At 35.9% G+C, this 24,715-nt stretch overlaps 1 protein-coding gene across 2 annotated transcripts in view; it reads right to left on the bottom strand.

Annotated features, from left to right (window-relative positions):
- Positions 1 to 7,540: 7,540 nt before the first annotated feature.
- Positions 7,541 to 24,715, bottom strand: part of LOC138715688 (uncharacterized) — a 32,783-nt gene continuing 15,608 nt past the window's right edge. For both annotated transcript variants that reach the window (XM_069848751.1, XM_069848752.1), the window contains 5 exons: positions 19,859 to 20,009; positions 13,760 to 13,893; positions 13,596 to 13,675; positions 8,252 to 8,341; positions 7,541 to 8,166 (listed from right to left, as the gene is read on the bottom strand). In XM_069848751.1, the coding sequence (XP_069704852.1) occupies positions 8,033 to 8,166; positions 8,252 to 8,341; positions 13,596 to 13,675; positions 13,760 to 13,893; positions 19,859 to 19,969 (549 nt within the window). In that variant the 5' untranslated portion in view covers positions 19,970 to 20,009 and the 3' untranslated portion in view covers positions 7,541 to 8,032. The remainder of the gene's footprint in view (positions 8,167 to 8,251; positions 8,342 to 13,595; positions 13,676 to 13,759; positions 13,894 to 19,858; positions 20,010 to 24,715) is intronic.

Raw genomic sequence — 24,715 nt, 5'->3', positions numbered from 1 at the left:
TTTTAAAGGACAACGTCCTAATTTGAAAGTTAGTTTTTCAAAATTTGCTCTCAGTTGAGACCAATGCAATGCGTGCTTCCTGGAGCCTACGGGACAAATTCTGTTTGCGTTTGTGCTTACCATGAGTATGTAGAGCTAATGATTCATGGTTCCAACATTTCTAGACTAAAAAATTCATCTATGGTAATCAGTAATAATTATGATTGTTTAGCGCAAATAGTCTGTAATCCTCCATCATCAGATTGCTATTTAAAGAAATGTGCTACCCATCCAGGAACTAACATCCAATTAAATACCTACAAGAAATATTTGACGCAGAATATATATAAACACTCGGTAACAGTCGATCGTACAAACTTGGAAATATTTCAGTCGTCGTTGAGGATTTCTTAGATAAATCATCTGTTAAATTGTTAGTCTTGTTGCCTCATAGATTTATAACTGAAGAGCAATCTTTGTTTAGAACGGAAAGACCAATTGGTATCAGGAGAATGTATTGTGATTGGTGACTTTGCTGAAAATTATGCGATTGTGATAAAAGCTTCTGTTCAGGGAGTTCATTGAAATGATAGGCAGGACACGATCCATCCTTCTGTTGTATATTGCTAGGGAAATGATGTTATGGAACACAAGAACTTTGTAGCCTAAAGCATGACACAAACACTGTCCACCTTTTTTCAAATTGAATTAATGAAAAAAGGAAATAGCAAAAGTTAAGAAAATAATTTATTTATCCGATGGAACCAGCGCGCAATATAAAAATGTAAAAAAAATTGCAAACCTATGTTTCCATGAAGAAGACTTCGGTATTAGCGCGGAATGAAATTTTTTTTCGCGACATCTCCTCCAAAAGGCCCCTGCGATGCCAATGGGTGCGGCGGAGGTCAGTCTCCAATTAAGTCAGGATCTCATCACGACGCCTGAAAAATTATTTATCTGGGCTCAAAGAAATATTAATAACATTTATTTCTATTTTTTTACTCGGGAATAACACATAAAACATAGTAAAGTTCTGAACTCTAGGTACGAGAAAACAAAACCAATACCTGACACGTTAAAGTTGCATTCCTTTATCCCACTTTCAATAACAGAGCCTCCTTTAGGCCTATAGTTTTCAGTAAACTTAAGAATATTTCACCAGACTTTATTTCTGAATGCGCAGTGAAACATCGTCACACTATTATTATTATTATTATTATTATTATTATTATTATTATTATTATTATTATTATTATTATTTAAGGCGAATTTAATAATACTTTTAAGATAGATATTCTCACTGATTAACGTTATAACCTCTTTCCTATGTTAATATTATAATAATTATCTGTCTGACTAATTTCGACGTGGTGTCCGCTATTGCCCGAAGTCTAGTCGGATAATATAATAAATCTATACTAATAATGAATTTGTAACCGACGTTTCGCTTTTTCAAACTTTTCCTCGAACATGAAAACTTCAACATACCGCTCTTGTAACGCATATTACTATTAAATAAAAAACTATTGATCATGACTTTCAATTATCCGGGAAAATTAACATCAATAAGTTATTAAGCAATGATGCAGAAATGAAAACGAAATCGTATCTTAATAATCCTATTATGATCAATATTAAGTACGTATAACATTAAACTATACAATTTCACAATTATTATTCATACCTTGAACATATTTCCGAAGCCATTCCACTTCTCTCTTGGGGTGTTGGCTTTAAGAAACATTTTATTTGTTTCTTGAACAGATTCCACTTTTTTCAATCTTAGCTTTATTTTGGTTCTCAAACGAAAAATTCTAGCATTGCCTGATGTTTTGGCGCGGACGTATTTATTTTACGCTTTAAGTGCTTCTTGTTTTTAATACAATGTTTAAATACTATATCTATTTTGTCCTATTTGATACGCACATCACAAAAGTTGCACATTAAAGTATTACTGTCTGAAACGTAAAACCTTCATTAGCAAATTCTTTAGCTGTACTCTGTGCAGTGACTGTCGTTGTCTAACACATCTTCACAACTTCTACGGAGAAACTCCTATCCCAACACACGGATTAGAAATCACATGGACCAAACTCAGCTATAACGATCTAAAGATTATAGAAAACGTGAAAGCAAGGTTGTTGAAAGTAGCTTTAGGGTGTACGGAAAATAAACATGTAGCCTTTTTTAGCTCCTACAATGTCATTCGTGATCTTGTGAATTGTATCGTTTGAAACATCCGCGTGCTCGTCCGCTGTTTTGCTCACCTCATTTTCTGCTGCCTGCAGAGGAAGAATGGACAGCTCACGTCACAGCCTCTACGCATTCGGTGCAAGTTGTCACTGCCTATGCGACCCACCACACTGTTTAACCAGGTACGCATCGTTGCATTGATCCAGCAAGGCCCGACTTAGACAGCTGTGGCAAACCGTCTTGGAGCCAACCAAAGTGACTTGTCATGAGTATGGACACTGCCATCGTGATCTAGACCAGGCTGTAATGCAGGATGTGTGACGTCACTCGATGGGTCGGGCTTTTCTATTTGCGTATACGGAGCTGAGTGAAATATAATACTTTAATGTGTGTTGGTGCTCAATTTTATTTAGTGTAATGTGTGTATAAGATACGTTCACTTCTTATTGCATAATATGTTGCAGAAATAATTACAAAACTGTGTTATTTTAATGTGAACGGAGTTTTACATCTTAACATAACCTGTTTGCATCAACATTTTAAGTTTTTGGAATGGAAGCTATTTTGAGATTTAATAAAGGAGAATTATTTATATTGTGATTTTAATTTAGCACATCTATCTTCCTTACTGGTAGGTAGAAAATTTACCACAGTCCCTCCTATGTACGTACGGTTGTGTGTTACTTCATCTGGCAGGTTAGATAAATAGAATTCAATACGACCCAGTATAGTGGGGAACAAATAAATAATACAATTAAACTGTTATTCAATGTAATATGTGCATAAGTGCCATTTATTTGTTGCATAATGTGGCAGGATTATAAAACTGTGTTATTTTTATGTGAAGAGAATTCAGCATGTTAACATAACCTATTTGCATCAACATTTTAAGTTGAGAACGAAAGCTATTTTGAGATTTAATAAAGAAGAATATATTTAGGATAAACTTCAGAACACGGTTATCTTCCTTACTTAAAGGTAGAAAATTCACCACACTCCCTCCTATTAAATGTACATACGGTTATATTACTTACTAGCGCTGAGGTATAGTTCCGGTAATTTCTGAACTGAAAACAGTTGAATTTATTTTTTTGTGGAGATGCATTTAACCCTCTAAGCAAGGCATAATAAAAGCCTGAACTAACCGAACTAATTAGTGTATGCAACTCGCATTCCATACCGACTACACCATTATAAATCCCAAGGGAGAAGACGAATTGGACGCCCTAAAAAACGCTGGAAAGACCAATTTTAATATTGCTGTGGAGACGAAACGGACCAATGGGCCCAAATCATGTTGTTGATAATGATGAAGGTGTATGAATACGAAGGGAACTACCTTAGCGCTAGTTTAGGCCTGGTAACATATTAAACTAATCAGACTGGAGTACCGTATGAAACGAATAAATACAATTGAAGTGTAGGCAAATTGCATTTACAAGTTATACGTAGCGTTATGCTTAATTATGATGCATAATTGCGAATATAGAAATAAGGCAAGTACGGATAGAGTAAACATAACCTATATTTTCAACACATCAAAATATGCGTGCGATGCAACTGAAAATTGTTGAAACGTGCTTAAATGAATGTGCAAGAATTTCGTAATGAAGTGAGCGTGCTTTATTTCAATTAATTACAATACTAGATACTGTAACAGTAATGAAAACTATAAGGTATAATTTTTCACAATATACTATATGTATCTCGCCTTTAGTTCAAATTGTGTATATTATCAAACGTCGTATTATTTATAATGTAGGTTATTTACACATAAGAAGGGCGCAATAATTTAAATTTAATAAAACAAATACGGTAAACTAACAATAATGGATTAGACAAGAGTAACATCAGTAACGTTGCACTTAGGCCTAATCATAATTTACTTTACATGCCAGTCAATGTTTCACTTTCACGTGTATATTATTACAAACATTTACTGTTTATAACACCAAAAATTCACTTAACCACATAAAAGCGCAATGTTTAATCGAAATAAAGGCAGGTATTACACATACGAACTTTGCCTGCAGCAACGTAATTTTTACACCAAAAATAATATTATACCTTACAGTACGTTGCAAGTGAATTGTGTCTCAAGAGTCTCACAATCACTGTTTAAAATTTTACTGACGCAATTACACTGCATTTCAGAGAAATATATGTTATTTTTCATGTACTGCAACTAATTCATATGGTTGAAAGACCGCCCTTCGCGATCAGCTGTTAAGCGAGTCACGTGGTCTGCCTTACGGCCTGTATAGATCACGATGGCAGTGGTATGGAGGAGGAATCAGCAACACATTCCGTGTCTGATCGTCCGCGGACAGGTCGTCCTCGCTGCACAACAGCAGCTCGAGACCGCTTTGTCATGAGAGCCTCAGGGATCCGGGCTTCAGGGGTGCGAGTTCCACCCTGACCATCAGGAAGCGTTTGTATGCGAGAGTCCCAATCAAAACGCAGTTTTTCCATTACATTTGTGCATATAGAAAGTAGGATTTTTTTTTATTTTGGATACAGATTGAATGATTTTCTCTCTAATTTTTGGTAAAACAATTTCAGGTTAGCTCAGATATTTTAGATCCAGCAATTTTACGTTTTTATTTTTTCTTTTCGAAAAGAAAAAATGTATCAGAACTGTGTTTTGAAAATCCACTACCCATATTAATACTCAAAATAACACATCTTTCACTGCTTTTGTGGTAACTTCTCAAAATAAACTATGTCTAGTCTGCCACTATACTCTCCAACGTGGCTCCCCACTATACACTGAACAATCCCAGGACTACCCAACTACCCCAACTCGACTCGTGAAAAGCCGAATAATCCGAGACCGCACAGCGTCAGAAGACTTGCTGGGTTTCATCGCGACACCCATTAGTCAGCGGTAACACGTCGGAGCGATATATGCGCCCCGGCTAGCAGGGCCGGTTACCAGGGCGCCTAAATCGCCCCCATAAGGGGCTCCACGTGACGTGCATGACCACTGGTCCGGGCTTGCATATGAAGGGTCCACTATCGCTTCGTTGCTGGGCGCCCTGTCGAGCCACACAAGTCGGAAATTGCGCTGGAAACCATGGAGATAGGAAAGATCCCCGCTGGTGGGACGGGAGTTGTAAGGCAAAGAATCTTAACCTACAAATGGATATAAATAACTAGAAGGTGAAGAAGAATGAAGGCTAACCAGGCATTCTTAACAAATTCCATCATGTAGGCGGACCTATCAAAAACTAACAGCGGAGATGGAGAGGTGAGAATGGCTGTGATAATGTGGTGGGCGTTCTGCATGCAATGGTGGCCGGCGGAGAGAAAGATAGCGATGGAAATGGAGAGGAAATGGAAATGACTGGGTGGTGATACGTCGATAAATGTAAGAAAAGAAAGCACGAGAGCCAACATTGCATTCCCAAGTCACCAACTTTGGGGAACCCACCTCGACCAGAATAATTTTCTAAACTGCCATTATTTTCTTATGATATACAAGAATATAGTACATTTTTAATTCTTGCGTACAATATTATGCAATAGACTAGAGCGTTTTTATTGCCGTCATGGAAATAGAGCGTGATACGTTGGGAATATTATTAAAAAATTCTTCAAAGTCAATGCTTGAACGTATCATAAGACACTTTGGAAACTGTGAAGAGGTAAGCCAAATAGGTTCAGGAACGTGTTGGCACTACTGGGATCGAAAACAGGCGTCTGACATACTATGCAGTGGTTTCAAGCAGATTATCTGTCTCTTAGACATTGTAATAAATTTCACATTCTAGGAGCGAAAGAAGAGATTCCGCTAATATTCTGAATGTCAGACGAGTACTCCCTATCTGAAATTCGGAATCCCAGAAGACAGACATTCAATGAAACTAAGGTTTAAATACTTACACAGAACAACTTTTTCTCTTTCAGGCGCTTTAGAGAATGCCATTCGTCAGCTACTCCATTAAGAAATATCTTGCAGATTTTCCGCAATGTAATTTCGCCAAAAGTTTAAAATTAACATCTAGGATATCAGTTCGTAATCTGTAGGAGAACGATGTCGAATGAAAGTGAAATATAGCTAAAATACTTATTATACTGGGTGTTCATTTTAAAGTGTGTCATGACGTCACTGTTGTTGGGTCACCGATTTGAAGCGAGTTTCATCTTATATGTTAGAGAAGTTGCCTATTATTTAAGGCGTTCTTCAATCTGAACTTGAGAACGTGTACGGTATAACTTGAACGTCGTAGCAACAGATGGCGGTCTGTACGGACTGTGTGCTACCATAACCTCTTTCGAACTGTGTTTTGCGCCGGCAAGTCGTACGCAGGGTTTTTGTTATCATCGGTTGCGTACGGTAACATTCCACAACATAAATCAAATGCTCCGTGTCCATGTTGACCGTCGAAGTTAATGTCAACAAATGCGTAAGTAATCGTCTTAACCCTCTCCCCATATCCCGACAGTACGTATTTCCAAACAGTTCACATTTCTGCCACTACCGGCGTTACCGTACGTATCGGCACGTACTCTTCAGAATGAACGCCGTACTTGCTAGGCAACTTCTCTGCCTCTTAGGTTATACACCTCTGCGGAAGTGTAAGAAGATTGAATTCTCTAGGCTCATCGGCTAGCCACATGACGGCATACAGCGAGCCATGACACATTTGAACTGAACACCCAGTAGTATTACCTTGTCAGTGAAGCATAATAATTGAGAAAATTTCCATATTCATCCATTTTCAGTAACATTTAATAGAGAAATGCTCTTCTAATCACACGATCGTTTGCTTTAATGTGATGATGGAGTTTATACGAACGTCTTGCGTAAGCGTTTGTGAAGCAAATTTTGAACTGTGGAATAAGGATGCTGTAGAGGCCCATCGAATTGATTTACTTGGGCTTCGTAGAAGTGAATTTATAATGAGCTCAATATTTTCTTCCGGTGATTTTAGTCTTCTTCGTCATTTTTTGTCTACAACACTCTTAATTTCTTTTAGACATCTCTTCCACTTCTCAATAATTGACTGAAAACTACATGCAAACCACCTTGCATTAGTCTAGCTCGTAATGAACAGGATTAAGTGGTTTCAATTCTGTAAGCTATTAAACAGAACAAACTTTCAGTTGCATCATTGTCATTATTTTCAATCTCGTTTAAAACAGAGTGTGTTGATTTCGAACAGTGCTACTTTAATTTAAGAACATAAAGCCTCTTTTTACTTATCTGTAAATTCAATTTCTTACTCCTAGATATTTTGTTTTGGGCCTATATTTATTTTTCTAACAGGTCTGGTGTCCTCAAACGTTCTGTTTATTTGCTAATAAGTCACATCTGCTTTGTTTCGATTTTAGTACAGAGCATGGAATAATAATTTAATACATCTTATTTTTTTACAGTATGGATTTATTAGCACATACAAGCATAATTTACGGGAAATAAAGTGAAACCACAATTGTAAGACGATAATCAATACAGTTAACTCTGAACAAATATTTACTACAAAGACAGAGATAGAGAAATGCATTTAATTTTTTTTCGTTACAAATCATAAACTTTTCACCGAAAGGAGAAACCGAACATGCATTATGATGTCAGTAAAGATAGATGGTTGTAGTATATATCTATATTTAAGTTATTGTCGTCAAAATTACGTGCAATTTGTATATCATTATTTAATGATGGTCTTGTTACATTTATGTTTTCCAAGAACCCACCCTTTACATTTTACTATTAATAATTATGATATTTTATACCACGTACAATGATTCTTGTTATTTCTTAAATAAAACTGTTTCCCTTTATTACTATTCCGTATTAATAGACATATGTTTATAGATTGTTGTAGTTAAGAATCTATACGGCCCTGCTGAGGAGTCACTGCGTCTTGCTCAGGGGGCAGAATAACTGGAAGTCCTCGAAGTTCAGACCCGTCTTGGAGAGGGCCTCCTTGGCCGCATTCAGATCGTCCTTGCAAGGCTTCCAGGACAGGAAAAGCATGATTACCACAGCTGCAACAAGCAACATCATGCCTCCATAAAGATCTGAATGTGACATACACACACACACATACACATAATATTTATGTGCACTCACACTGCCCGCCGATAGCTTTGGGGCACCCACCGGCGATCACAAACCGTCCATATTCCAGGGCTAGTATCTCGTAAGTGCTGGACCAGTTATCTGCACGTATAAAGCAAAATTATTTCCTTGACGTCATTGTAAATGTTTTGAACTGGTTAAATCAATTACACTCAAAGAATATTCATTAAGTTGTGAAATAGTTCACTTTAATTAATCAATTAAATTACTTCTCAATTTTACAAAATCCAATACAAAAAACAGGCTTAAATATAGATACAAAACGCATCAATGGTGTAGTTTCATCTAGGATATTCTAGATATTCTCAAATGGAGTGAAGTATCATAATATTTTTCTACCTTCCATGATGTTTATGTTTTTGCCTTCGATTAATATTTTGTTTGCTATTCTACTTGTATTCTTATTTAATGACACAACGTACTGTTCATGGCAAGCTAATGTACCTTTTGCACAACAAAACATACGTAGGCTATTTGAAATGTAATGTGGAGAATTTTGAACAGACAAATCTTTAGACTTTGGTTAGAAATGAAGAATATTTTACGTTTTCAACATGTTTTAATCACGGAACAGACGCTCCCATTGATATAAACTCATTTTTATCAATTTTTTTATTTTCTTGCAATTGCAAACTCTTATGCATCCCATCATTGTTACTGTGGGTGGCGAAGTGAGAAGTTGTTCTGTGAAGTGAGGAAGAGAAGAATAGAAGCGTGATGGTTGCGCCACTCTTGAGCATAAAGTGCGAAGGAACAGACAAATATTTTAAGGCTTTACATATGGATGCCTTTTTTTACATGTTTTCTTTGGCAATAGTTTGATTTATTACTTATTTAACTTAAACCAATCGAACTGTTTTTAGCTTTAAAGTGTGAATTATTTTTTTATTTAACGCGTGGTTATAGAGTCTTTGATTATCCTTCTGTTACCTACAAACATAGCTTCATACAGAGCTGTAACTCCTTTCTCAAAGAAAACTTAGCCTGCATACTCAACGAGGATTAATAAATTGAAAAATAGAATGGAGGTTATTCGGATGAGGATGCAGAAGCTGTTATCCACAGGACAGACTCTTGAATATTCACCATCTGATAGTATATGAATAATGTCTGCGTTCTAGAAACTTCTGGCATTACAGAGATAACGAGGAAAGAGTCGCCTTCTGACATCTCTAGTGAAGCCCGTGCGAAGTACAGGGCCGAGCGCGACTAGCGCCATTCCTCTGCCCTCAACCAGAAGCCTGACTGAAGTTGATGGGCGGGAGGGTGGACGGCAGGCAGACATTTTGTGTTTATTACAGACAATTGCAGAAGGAACGACGCATGTGGCAACGCGGTCTTCACTTCCTGTGTGGTGCGAGGTAGGCGAGTGACGAATCCAATTTTCAATGACAGAAAAATACGAAAAGCGGGTGGGAGTTCAAGAACAGACGTTACGGAGCTGCCAGGAGTCGTTTCTTTGGCTCCGGGAGGTGTAGTGGCATATTTTGCGAAGAAATATAAGGCAGTGTCAAATCTATTGTCAAGTGTGTATGATGAGCCTTTGATGTTATAGACAGCAACAATGCGAGACATATCTTCTACGAAAATGAAAGAAACCAAAACCAAGAGAAATACCTGCATGAAAATATCTCACATTCTTTTTCATGGAACCACAACTTGTGGAAAGAACTTAATTTCCGTCACTTCCCACTAAATTTACATTTGCCCAGAAATACAGAGAGATTAGAATTAAGTGAGTAGAATCGGTAGCAAAACGAAAAGTCGGTATGTGAGGTGTGAACGGGCTAGAAAGCTTCAAGCACAATACATATACAGTACATATACACATTGTAATTTTGTCTGCAAGATACAGTTCAGTGCAAAGAATCTACACACTAGTATTTGCAAAAGTTCCGTAAAATTTCGGATAGATTCCAAAAACGTCGACATGGAACTCATGGCAACTCAATAGCATTATTTGTATATTCATATAGAATTTAAATGAAAATCGTTATAAAATTTAAGATTATAACAGTTCTATTAAGTAATTTATCGTTTACTAATTATGCTCAAAGTGATAGCTCTGGAGTCGCTGCTTTCAACTATGTAAACACAATAGAAAGTAGAAGAGCATGAAGAACACCGCTTTGCCGTTTATGTGTAGAAAGAGAGTGCATCCGCTCCAGAAATCCACAAGTACTAGTCAGAAACATTCAATAATGGTAACATGTATTCAGTGAATTGTATTTTGCAAGATAATGAATAAGACTGGAACAGTGTAATGCTACACTGTAGGAGACTACTAAACAATGATACCGTACATTAAAACAAAATTATCACGAAGATGAAGTGTAGGGTCTAATATTTCTTTACAGCGAGTAAACAGGGCCAAACTAAACTTGGCACGCTCTTAGAATCAGGGGCGGATGCAAGGGGAGGGATTAAGGGGATATATCCCCTCCCGAAATTTTGAGAAAAATACGAAACAAGAAACAAAAATAATATTAATTTTAATTCGTGAATGTACATAGGAATTAGAGAGTTTTCCACGTAAATTCTCTTTGCTAAAATGTTAAATTCCAAGAACTGCAGGAAGACAAACACAGCGTTCTTACTTCAAGACAGAGAGTCATGAAGAGTATTTTAGACTTTTAATTTTCCTTCTCTTCTTAGACTATTTCATTAATCAGCTCAAGGACAGGTTTTTAAATCATAAGGGAATCCTAAAGTCCATACAAACTTTGCTGCCTAAAAACATAGTGCGAGCATCAGATGAAGATTTAGAAACTGCTGTTGAGGCTGTAGTAAATCAGTGGCCCAATGATGTTGATGCATCACCAGAGTCTTTCTTCAATGAATTGAAGATGTGGAGAAAAAATTTCCTTGATCAGAAAAATCTTCACCTAATACCTACTGTTTTTATATCATCTTTGAACAGGTGCAATGAAATTATTTTTCCCTGCACTCACAAGGCGCTAAAACTTTTCTGCACGTTGCCTGTAACTACAGCAACACCAGAACGGTCATTCTCAACATTGCGGTATTTGAAGACTTACTTGAGGAGCACGATGGGAGCAGACAGATTAAATGTACTGGCCTTGATGTATATACATAAAAATGTAGAAGTAAAAGTTCATGAAGTACTGGATGAAATGTCTAAGAAGACTCGTCGCCTTCTTCTGTAAATGTCATTCTTTTTGTATTGGAGTCATTGTATTTTTAAAATTACAAAATTATGGTTTATTTAACAACGCTCGCAATTGCCGAGGTTATATCAGCGTCGCCGGTGTGCCGGAATTTTTTCCCTCAGGACTTCTTTCACATGCCAGTAAATCGACTGATATGAGGCCTGTCGCATTCAAACACACTTAAATGCCATCGAGCTGGGTTGGGGTAGAACCCGCAACTTCGAGCACAGAAGGCTACACCGACTACGCTACTCAGGCCAACTTGTAAATGTTTGTGACTCGGAAACAAATTGTGAGTATATAAACTTATTTCTCATTAATCCATTTTTACTATCTCCTCAAATCCCTCCCCGAAAAAAAAATCCTGCGTCCGCCCCTGCTTAGCATGGTACCTCACATCAACAAATGCACGTGGTCGTTTCTGATATTCTATTTGTGGTTCATTGGCGCGTAACATTTCTGGGCGTGGTAACACACAGCATAGTATAAGCAGGTCATTGTTGAAAATGGACGTGCATTAAAATAGTGTAGGTCTAATAAATATAATTATTGTAGAAGTAAAAAAAATGTAAATTATAAACACAGATATATGTAGATACAAATATGAAGTTATAAATTATTCATCAATCACTATTATGGTTGAGCTGTCCTATGGTGCACTCTTGGCAGCGACTGTGTTGGTAAATGGTAGCGCCCTAAATGTATGCAAGTCTGCCGCGTCAAAATTCGAACACAGACGTTTAGTGGCGCCAGGCTTCCAAGCAACACACAATCTCGTATTACATTACTGTTTACATTCATGTTATGCTCGCATTATGAATTTATTATGGTATGTTATGAAGACAGCTCATTTGGATGGTAACATATGCCTCAATGTTGGATAGAGTGAGGTCACCATGTCTGACTCCCCTGGAAATTTCTTTTGACACATCAAATCCACACTCTACTTAACCCTAGTGGTAACTGACGAGAAATCAGTTGCAAGAATGTTAGCTGCTCATCTCGTCGTACAACAGAGACCGAGGATTTTTTCAGAGCGCTTCAGAACTTCTTCTGCATTGAACTGCGTGCATCCAGGTCGGTGAGCGCTGCTTCGAAATGTTAAGTATTACAAAATATTTTGAAAATAAAACAGCTTGAAAAACGTTACGCACATTTATTACAGTATCCACCTGAGAGTTTAAAAGCTCGGGGAGCGTTAAGACGACATCTCCGACAATTCGTCCCTATCTCAAAATAATCTTGTTGAACCTCTCTATCGTCCACATAATTTTGATCCTGTTAATCTCAGACATCTAGTATAAAACTGTAATTATGGGAAAGAGAATTAGGTATGTGAAATATCTTAATGCCACAGGCCTCTGAAAATTATTACGCATTTTAAAGCAATTCAATACAATGTTTACGTCGAAGTATGTATTTCGTCTACTTCCGTGGTCTGTTGGTCCGCATGCTGGCTTCCAGATCACGAGGCTCGGCTCTCGGTGAATTTTTCTTGAAGAAGAGGGTGTCTAAAGTCTGGAAATTTGTATGAATGTGAGTGTGATTGTGAATGTGCCGGGTTAATATTAACTAACCAATCATCAAAAATATATAATACATCAGGACTGTCGCTGGGAGTAACCTGAACACACGTTTCAGCGTCACATGGTTGACAAGTAACTCCATCTGTTAGCACAACCATAAAGCATCTAATAGATGCTATAGAGTTACCAACAGCGAAAAAAAAAACAATTTAAAATAAAAAATTACACATAAGTATAGATTTAAAACAAATTGCTGCGCAATACTGCACATCAACAATGAGCATATTTTTATTAGGAATTTTATAGCGTACCCTATTTACAGAACACTTACTATCCAATAGTTCACATAAGGATAATAATAATAATAATAATAATAATAATAATAATAATAATAATAATAATAATAATAATAATAATAATAATGTATATTATTCTCCCTTCTCTTACACTCAACCAGATCTACAAATGTCCTGGATCGGATACTTAATAGTGTACATATTGACGGGCGACGAAAACCTTGCGTGCGTTAGAATGTAGTACTTCATATTCCAATATTGATTTTGTCTGTTACGCTGACCATTCTCACAAAATAAATCCTCCATGATCATTACACATTTTCTGGGATAGAAAGGCACTCACCGTTACCAGGTAAAGTGAAGTTCACGAAATGGCCGTCAAAAATATAAAAGCTGCCAGAGAAGGAGGAATTATGACCGTCACTGAAATAAAAAATATATGAAATTATCAAAAGAAAAAAAAGTAAAAGATTTCGCTTTTCGTGACTATGTTGCACAGGGACTCACCTATTGCCATAATGGCTGCATTGCGTAAATGCAACCCCATCGATGGACTGGCCTATTTTATCTTCACGGCACGAGTATTGTGCCAGCAGTTGCTTATTGTTGATGAACACCCACTTCCATGAATTAAATATTATCTGTAGACATAGATTGAATAAATAGACACACACAACGAGACTTAGGCTATGGTTCCGCTATGGCGATCAACAACGCCGCTCGATTAGCTCTACATAAAAATAAACGGATCTGATTCTGCGCGGGCTGCAGCGATCTGCGCTGGCGTTCGTCGTTTTGGATTGACTTGGCTTCAAATTGACAGCGATGATCGTCGTTCATTTAGAAAACAAATTAATGGCCATAATACAATATGGCTGCAAACCATCATGTATTTAGCAGTAGCTCACAAATGATGAAACTTTAATTAATAATGTTTCCAATCATCCTGCCCTGTACGATATGAGTTCCAAAAATACAGAGATATCCATAAAAAGGAATGTTGGTGAAATTGTAGGCAAGAGTGGTAAAGTATCTGTATTTTAACATACAGTAGGTCTATTCTGTGTAATTCCAACACAATAGAGAAAGAATTAAAACATTATCTATTTTTAAAGACAATGTTTATAAAAATACTGAATTTAATGTTGTTATAGCAGGGACGTATATATAGGCAATATAGGGTGTCAAGGGAATATCTTCCTCGAGATTGCAACCTTTAATAACTAAGAATGATTTAACCAATTACTTGAAATTATTTTAAAATCCTAATGAAATGTGTTTTAGAACTAGTTTTAAGTTAAATAGTTTGAATATTGTAATCACCATAATTTATAACGAACGATGTAATTGATTATGATACAGATCGTTCGCTCGAAAAATAACACTGGTCAACAATGATTTTGTTAAATGTACAATTTCTGCCGTTTCTTTTGTAATTTTAGAAAAATTGATTTATTTTTGTCGCTAAATACAGTCCTTAACATGTTAATGAAAAGAATTTCAAATATTTAATTTTACTGCTTTAACAATTGACTTATAAGTTTAGATCATTGTTGCCTGTCAAGTCAGAATTCATAAATGTTTTCTTTCTCATTAGACTGTGAAGTTAGTATTAATTCCCAGTTGAGTTGGAACTTACATTCGTGAAACAATAATTTTCATAACCTGTGGTTCCTTTGTCCTAATTCTGAGCGTGCTGAAAGTATCTTATAAAGTGAAACTTACCTCGAAATATAAATCGCATAAACAATTTTTGTTATGTTTGTGATTACTTAACTTAGAATTTTAATACACTAGTTAAAAGAGCTTACGAGCGTTCTTTAAATTTCAAAATAGATGAGAATATGAAATCTGTTGTGCTCCATGTGACCCTATTAACTGGTTGGCTAAAAGGATCCCGTCATATAGCTTTTCCAGTTCCAATGATATACCGGGAACCTAAGGATCATTCAAGAGAACGTTACTGTCTAGGAATCACAGATCAGAAGATTGCAGAGAACTTGTCAGCGAGCTGATTCAGAACTATGACGTCATGGGGAGTAATATCTCTCAAAATAACTTCTCGGATTCTCGTCTATTTTTTCTTTCCTCAAAACCTTCGGGTAGTGAGCGACGAACATGGGGAGCATTTTCACCAGGATTTTCTGAAATGAAAAGACCCTACCAGGAAAAATGGAGCCCAAATATTCTATCAGACTACTGCTGGACACTCAAAAAAGATATTTTTCAAGCGAAGTATAGCCTAAAATATATTTAACATACATTTTAGATAGATAAATAAATATGATTTCAGGTAAAATGCTACAAGATATCAATACTAGACAAGTCTGAAGTACATTTCATTACTCACAATCTCTGGATGATAGAAACATTTTGAAAACAGATCTGAAATCAGCACGAAAAACGCTGTAGTAATGGCTCATTAGTTATCTTTAAAAAAAAATACGTTTAATTTTGTTGACCAGTGTACTGAATTTACCCAGTAAATATATTGTACGTCTTTGTCTAAAGTGACATAGGCTAAGTGCAATAATATTTCTCACCGTTACCATTTACCTCTTCCTTCTTGGAACGACTTCAGAATACCGCGTAAGTACATGATGTCGTTATAGCATTATTGAATTATTTATTTTTGGAACTTATCTCTTTGTTATATACTCATTTATTTATCTCCGCTTGCACCATTAATGAAAAACGCTATTTAATTATTTTTATTTCCATAGTTTTTGTACATAAGTACCTACGCGTCCTTCTTTACTAGACAAATAAGCTCTAAACTTGTTTCCAACTATAAATGATTCAGCAGAATTATTGCTTCCAAACTTAGTTAGTGCTATCTAATTTTCTGATGGCATAATACTTTCGATAGAAAAGACGACGATGTTCGCTGTCAAGGAAACAGCTCAGCTGGCATTGTTCGCACGGCGATGATCACATAGTGGAACCATAGCTTAAGGCTATGAGATTGGATTGTCGATAGCAAATGTCAATGCAGCCAACTCTTTATGACTTTGTAATGTATAAAATAAGAGTTAAACCTGTCTTCTGCAATTTCATACAAACTTAAACTTATCTCCTTTAATTAGTAACAGTATTTCTGAAATTAAATTATTTCTTCAAAAAATAAAATGTTAGAATTGGTTATTATATAATAGCAAAATAAATAATAAACATCCCTAAACTCCTCTATTATTTAACAACTCATAAAAAATCTGTTTAATTATGTTATATCATGCAAATGTTAAATTAGATTCTTGACTAGTGGCTTGTGCAGCAAATGCTGCAAACTAAGTTCATTAGACGTTCAAATAAACATTTTTCAGATTTATTTTCAGTGAAGAATACCAGACATTCTGAAAGTTATTTGCTTCCATAATAATGCAACATACTCTCTCTCGAGCCAATACTGAACAGAACCACGCATATAAATATCTACACCACACCGCCATTAAATATATGAAAAAGATCCAACTCCACTTGATTAAGCTATAGCTATAAAATTATTTGATTTTTAATAATATTATTATCTTACGTAAGTTTTATAGCTTTCAGTAACATATACTATATAGCCGCCACTCAGTAAAATATAGAAATCAAAATCTAATTTAAGTTATTCTCTACATCTACTTATATAACCCCAAAACGTTTCACTTTCATATCATCAATATAGCATTAATATGTATAATTAATGAAAAATAGTCACATCATGGCATTAACTACAATAATATTTAATTTCTAATGGTAATGATGTCATCAAACCAACTCAAGTTTTGTAGTTTTGTAGCTGTACCCAGAAAATTACACACCACAGAATCGAACCTGTAAATTATTTTTAGTAAGTTAAGTTCTTAATAACCAATTTAATTTGAGCTCTAAATATGTCAGCATTCTTGCAGATCATGGCCTTCGTGTAATATTGCTTACTGTAGTGTGTGTTTTGTTTTATTCTGAAATGCATCAAGTCGGCCGTGAATGCAATTAGCTAGTTCTCAAAACTGACGACAGATGGATTTTTGAAAATAGGAAAATTATGTTGAAAAATTGACATTTCACTGAAAACTACTATTTTTCCGAAAAACTTTGGGTTCCAAGCTTCAAAATGAAGGGCCATTTATTAAAATCCGTTGAGCCGTTTTCCCGTAATTTCCATTACAAGTTCAAATTATATATATATATATATATATATATATATATATCATCATCATCATCCTTCACGAATTAGGCCTCTGTAGACCTGTTTCGGCCCCATCTAGCAGTCTTCTTAAAGGTCTTCCTGGTCGACGATGTCCTCTAGGTTTATACTGCATCATAATTTTTGGGATTCTTGAATTTTCCATTCTTCTTACATGATCTAGCCAATTGAATTTGTATCTGCTGATTTTTTCTTCTACTGACTCTACTTCTAATTGTTCTAAAATTTCTTCATTCCTTTTTCGGTCTAAAAGAGTATATCCTGCTGTCCTCCTCAAAAAAAAAAATATATATATATATATATATATATATATATATATATATATATATATATGATATTGTTGCTGGAATTTCTATGCAAATAAACTCGTGTTAAGAAATTTGTAGAGAGTTTTTCTTCTCCCAGTGGCAGGGCTCTCACTTTACTGTTGTTTGTCTTGACTCTACGGCATTCTCGCTAATGCCGAGACAAGTAAGTACTTAGTTCCTCAGAGACTATCCAGAGTGCTCAACAAGGGGTGGACCTACAGTACACTTGCACAGTATAACTATTATGATGACTTTGATGGAGAAATTTGATGTGTCTCAGGGGAACCAGAGTACCCGAAGAGAACCCCTGAGTTGCTTGGAGCACGGACTTGCCCATCACAAGTTATAAATTCAGGGATAAATTAGGATTTGAACCCGGGATATGGTTTATAAATCCATCGCACTAGTACTGAGCAACCGTGATCTTTATTGTGTAGAGGGAAAAACACACAAAGCAAATACATTTGACAATGAAGAAAAATGAATATTTCAACAAGGAAGTCACCATGAAGAATGGGGAATGCATGTAGTAATGTTATTTATGAATTATTTTCGTGGCAACATTTTATGGAATGAATCTCCTAGTAATTCGCATGAAATTTGTAGCTGGAATAATTTGTGTAAGGAATAATGTTAATTCACGAAGACAAAAAATTTGCCGCGTGTTGACGTCCTTTTCATTCCATGACCTCCATATGCTTTCGGAAGGCTTTCAATTACTTCCTATTGTATTCCATTTCTTTACTTTTCTCCAATTTTAAAGCTTTGTATTATCCCTTTCATTAGTTGGTTTTATTATTCTTTTCATCATTCTATCACTTATATTTCCTTCCGTTCCTGCTTACTCCTCGGTGACTTCCCTTTGCATTTTCTCATTTTTTCCCCCTAGCTCTTCCTTGTCAATCCTCCATAGGAATAATGCCACATATTAATCGTTCCTCTTTCTGCTGCTTGTACATTACTTGCATTCTATATCTCTTCCTTTCTCATGATTTTCTTCTCCTTACTCTCTCTTCTAACCTGATTAATTTCCCCATTTTTTTATGTTTTCGTTCTTTTGCCTTCTTTCACTTCTGATAATACAATTCTTTCCTCTATGTTCTATTCACTTATTTTACATTCTAAGTTCCATCTTCCTGTTTCGTGGTGTTTTTGTAGTAGTATTATATTATCCCTTCTTTTCTTTTCCTATAAATTAAATTCCATTCTTTTTCATTTTTAATTATTTTTTTTTCTTTCCTTTCGTTCATTTTCTGTCCTTGTTTTCCTTCTATCATTTACCTAAATTCTCTTTATTTTTTCTGCTTTTTCTGGTAATAATTCAGGTAAAGAGGGACAAGTCATTTTTTGTGCAGTTGGAATTTTATTTCCCAGATGAACACACAAGTTAAATTATACAAGTGAGTGTACAAAATCAAAAGAATACTAGCAGTTGATATGTTTTATTTGCATAGAAAATTATTTGCAATAAAAGTCCGAAATTTAATTTTCATTTATCTCGAAACTCATGTTTATGACTTATATCCCTCTACCCAAGCAACACAAAATTGTTCTCAATTTCTTTTCCATTCTTTATATTAATATTCTTACCAAGTTAAATTCTTTCAAATTCCAATGTCTTATTATTTGCCTATCTTTCTTCGAATCTGTCTCTTCTCCCCAAATTCTTCATCTCTTTTTCATAGTGTAATTGTTCTTTCTCTTTTCCTTATCTCTCTTCTCTTTCTTTATCCATGTGAATCCATGAGCGTACTACGCTGTTAAATATTGAGACCAGTTTACAGTGTCACACAATTATCGTGTGTGGAGTTTATATCTCTAAGCAAAAGGTAGCTGCTTTGAAATGGAAGGATGATGCTGAAGAGGGTGTAGCCTTCCGCAAATTGGCTTTAGTTATAACGGCTTTATACGTTACATTACCTGTTTTGAAACAGTTGTCTTTATTAAATCTACTCTTTTGCATGTTTTGACTACTGTTCCAATTGATCCCTTTCATATAAACTGATAACTAATATTTTTCGTAATAGTTGGAACATTTACGATAGTATCATCTTTCTCTGAGAATGTCGATTATGTATTATCCGAAAAAGATTAATTGTTACTTACCTGATTCATATCGACGTCTTGCACAATTGCCTTCCCAATCTTGCAGTTATTATTGGCCAGGACAGAATGGGCAGTGAAATAAATGATGAACGATAGCAGGAGCATTGCCATGGTTTAAGGTGCGGGAAAATATCTATCGCACCTGCTGAGCCTGGAATTCATCAACACCGAACAGTGTACATGAAACTATAAGCATGTGAAACATTAGTGTTTTGTTTGTTGCACTGTCACTGCTAATACTGTTTGGGATGGGGAAAATTATCGAAAAAAAATGTGTTCACAACCTTGAATTTGAGCCAGAGACTGAATTCGATATTTAAATTGTCTGAGAATTAAAGTTTAAAAATCCCAACTAAGTTATATCTAAGTGCTAAAATGCGAATAACAATGCATTGATCCATAGCTGTATTGCAAATCGGTATTATGTTTACATAATTCATTGCCACGTAAGGTTAGCGCACTCCAGAAGGAATGCTGACAATAACGGAACAAGAAGCACAGGTGTTAGAAAAAAGGCGGGTGGGGATAAAAAGAGAAACCAAGAGTCAGGAAGTGATAGGGAAGAAAGTAGTGAAAAGATTAAGGGTGCGAGTGTGAGTGGAAATCTAGGATGTGGAAGTGAAAGCGTGGGGGGGAATAAAAGAGGAATAGAAGAAGAAGAAGAAGAAGAAGAAGAAGAAGAAGAAGAAGGAAATAGAAAGAAAGACAGAGATAGAAATAAAGCAGAGACAAGCAGTAAAGAAAGGTCAGAACCTGCGACAGCTGAGGATATAGCAATGTTATTAGATACGATTAAAAAATGTGGGGATATGATCAAAAAGTGCTAGTAAAGGGTAATTGTAATTGTAAATGATAGAGAAGTATAGGGGAGCGAGAAAGTGTATAAGCTGATGTGTAGAGAGAAATATAAGATTTATAGGAAGTGAGAGTATTGTGAAAGGTTTAGGTGTAAGTGGAATAGAGAGAAAGTTGAAAGTGAGCGCAAATATGAATGAGTGAAAAGTGAAAAAGGGTTAAAAGAAATGAACAAGTGACAGCATAAAATTAGTACTGACATTTGAACGTTGGAACAGTAAATGAATATAAGAGACAGATAGGAGAAAAGGTCAAAGAACAAGTAAGGCAAATAATTCAATATGATAATTTGTAGAGAATAAGTGAAATTGAAATCTTAGTGAATAGTAGTTAGAGGAAAAAGGGGGTTTGAAAGGCATATATAAATTTAGATATATTACGATTAATGATCAAATAGAGAATAGCAAACGAAATGTAGGAGAAATACTGAAAGGGAGATTGAACAAGTAATAATAAAAAAAAAGTACATAGTTTAATTGGTAGAAGTTGTGTAGACATGTACTGCAAATATGTGTTAATGTAAGTGTTAATGGTGGCACCGGATACAGAAATGTGAGGTACACCATTACATGTAAAGAAGTGCTGTGACCAAATATATCAAATATCAAATATCAATTCATTGCCACCAACACAATCCTACAAATCAAGCAAATGTATCAGAATAACACGTTACTTCGGACTCAATAATAAATTCCCTTATTAGATAGCTACCTAATACTGTATCATATTGACAAAATAGAGCAGTAGCATTCCGAGTTACGTGGCTAATTTTAAAAGCGTTTCTCAACTAATCCAAAGTAGAAGGAATAGAGCATTCAGGAATACATCGCGTTGGATCGCAGTGTAAAATAATAAACGTGTGTGGTACCGTATTTGTTATTTCAGTCATCCATTGCAATTTTTTAAAGGAAGTACGTCAGGAGAATCGTGGCTAAAAGCTAGCACTCACTGACAGTTCGAACATTAATAAACTCAGATAAACTTGGCTGCAAAATTTTGTCTAAATTGAAACATTATAACCCGGTTTCCTACTCTCAATGCATTTCATTTATAGAAATAGAGAAATATTTGCGTAAAATCGTTCGTACAACGAATATCTACATTTTTAGAGTTGTCCAACAAAAATGTTGTCTTTTTTCCGGAAGAATAATGATTTGTGTGATAGGTTGTGCCGTTTTAGATTCGGCACACCATGTTCATTTCTTTCCTTTCATTTTCTTTCTTTCTTTTCTATTCTTGTTATTTTCTTTTTATTATTAGTTACCCTCGCCTTTCATAGGTGGCTTCACTTCTTCTCCATTTTTAGTCTTTTCTTCTCCTTTATTGTTTTATTTCCGCCATTATTGCTCTCGTTTTCCTCACGTATAAGGAGCGAATTTAAATGATCACGTGTCTCGGGGTTTGAATGGCATTAGCCATTTTACATTAATTATTCATTAGCGTCGGTTTTTCTGGGGGAGCATTTCCATACAGGGCAGTTTCGGGGAGACCTTCGTGGAGTAAGGTTGGGCGACAGTGGTGGAGAGCTGTGGGGGAGCTGTGTGTGTTGGGGACCCAACGACTATCTGTGATGTGATGACAGAGTAGTCGGGAGTCGAATGGGGATTATGATTTATTACGGATATAGGCGTAGCCAGTCTACGGCGTGGTGTGCTATGTGAGGATGGAAGTATGAGAGTGGCAGAGAGAGGCCATTGTTGTGTTGGACGCGAGATCGGTCCGCCAAGGATCGTAACAGGTTTTTATAAAGCGATAAAGTTGGTTTTGTTGTAATTAATAGTAAGAGTTTGATTCCCTACGGAGTATGAGATTATAAGCTGGCATTCCTCAAGCAGTGCTACATTAGTTGTATTGGGATTTTGTAATAGGGATTTCTACTATGTCAGGCAAGTGAGGACTTGTCAAATTACCTATTTATGAGTTCAATTAAGAAGCACAGATGGCAATACTAGTTTATGTACTAGTGATTGTACTCTTATGGAAGACCTTGGTTCATTTCCATTTTTCGACAGTGTTATTAATAAATGTGAACAGAGTGAGTTGATGATTTACATGAAGTATTTTCTTTGTACCACCTTACCAAAGAGACAGTCGACCCTATCATAGCTTTCTACGGCGGGGTAATACTTTATTGTTGTAGTATTGTTTACTCAATATTTTTTATCATCTATACAAAGTAAAGAAAAGCTCACCGTTGCAAGGTCTACATGTGCCACAGTGACCACAAATTCTCATAATGAATAACTTTGACGCAGAATACGTCCTTCCAGCACTAAGTATGGACACCTGTCACGGGATCCGTGGTCAAACAAAAAAATTGGCGCAATTTCAAATGTTTACTGTAACAACAATGTGAACTACAGACCAATGCTAACGTTATTAGTAGCAGGTCATGTACCTATCATGAGTGACCTCGCCAAATGACGTCACTTCCCCTCGCTACAGGCAGGAATATTCGCCTGTAATTAGCTACGAAGCGCGGACTCTTTCAGTTACATATCGGTATGAAGAGCAGCTAGAAACTTGTGCGAGCAACCACTCGTTTGATTGCCAAGTCAGAATCCATTTGTCAAAGAAAATACGTTACTTCTTGTCGTAATTCAAAGAGACGGGTCAGTATTCTTCCCTGTAACAACCATCGTGCATCAGTATGCAATAGCAGTTGTGTGTGTTCTGATCCCATTTCTTCACATAAGATTTTAAAGAGAGGGAATTTAATGCCCGCGACTTATGAATTTCACCACTTTCACAGCAGAGTTCAAGGTTTCATGTAACTCAGGAGTCATTTTCTTAGGAACTGAACTTCGTTTATGGAGCATACAATGTTGCCAGCTGATATCAGGATGAACTTTACGAATACACCAAATGAGACCACTTTTTCCACTGTCATTGCTGCTGCCACAACCGTAGATATATACTGACACACCATTTCCACTCGAGACCTAATTCAGCTTTTATGAAATTGTTAAGTGTGTGAAACATTTCTTCTGCTGTTGTGTGCCCAGACATTTTTTTGCACTCAAGTATATCGTCAATAATGTCTTTTCGGTATCACAATAACGGACATAATATATAATAATACGTCCATCATGTGCAATATCCATAGACTCGTCAATTTGGATGGAAAATAGTCTGTCAAATTTAATTTTATCTACAAGTTGTTCAACAATGTCTTTTGCCATTTCATGAATTCTGCGATTTACAATCGTATCGAACTTGGGATAATTTTTGTGGCATTTATAGACTTAACGTCTTACTAATAAACCGTGTATAGTTTTTATACGAGACTTATGCAGCGTTGAGACAGAAAACGTTACTAATAAACCATGCATAAGCGATGGATGTATAAACAATCTGTAACTATACAATGGGAATTGCTTTGCAGTAGTTATATATACGAAACCCCTTGTTTAAGCGTTGTATATAAAGAAAAAATGGCCGCCCCTCTAACAGCTGTTCGTCTCGACTGTCATTTTATGATGATGGCTGCCTTGTAACCACAGAAGAACACACCAAAGAGCAGAGAATAAGTAGAATATTATTACTGTAGCTTGTACTCTTTGACCAAAATATGGTGTGGTAATCGATCAGAGCCAGATGTACTATCGATTCTTAACACGGCACACTAGAGCGCTCTACCGGATGCAATAGAGAATCTCATATATTCTATTACCTTTCGTAACGAAGTAATGACGAAACTATGACGTAGCTGTGTAACAGTTATACTGTTATACACGATGTATGTAGTGATTATTAGTAAGGAATTTACACACGACGTATAAACGAGCTACTCATTGTATAAGTATAAGAGAGTTAAACGTCTGTATATAGAGTTTTTATTAGTAAGACCGTTGGAATCTAACATTTTATCAGCTATAATTAGCGCTCCAGACATAATGAGGGATTTCACAGATGTGTTCTTGGCTGTTAGCAATGCTAGTGCACATGATGTCTCCACAGCTATCCTTGGTGATTGAGCATAATTGTGAATTGCAGTTAGAT

The sequence above is a fragment of the Periplaneta americana genome, chromosome 15, assembly GCF_040183065.1.
Source record: "Periplaneta americana isolate PAMFEO1 chromosome 15, P.americana_PAMFEO1_priV1, whole genome shotgun sequence".
Taxonomy (NCBI): Eukaryota; Metazoa; Arthropoda; class Insecta; order Blattodea; family Blattidae; genus Periplaneta; species Periplaneta americana.
This window is presented reverse-complemented; position numbering and strand designations above follow the sequence as displayed.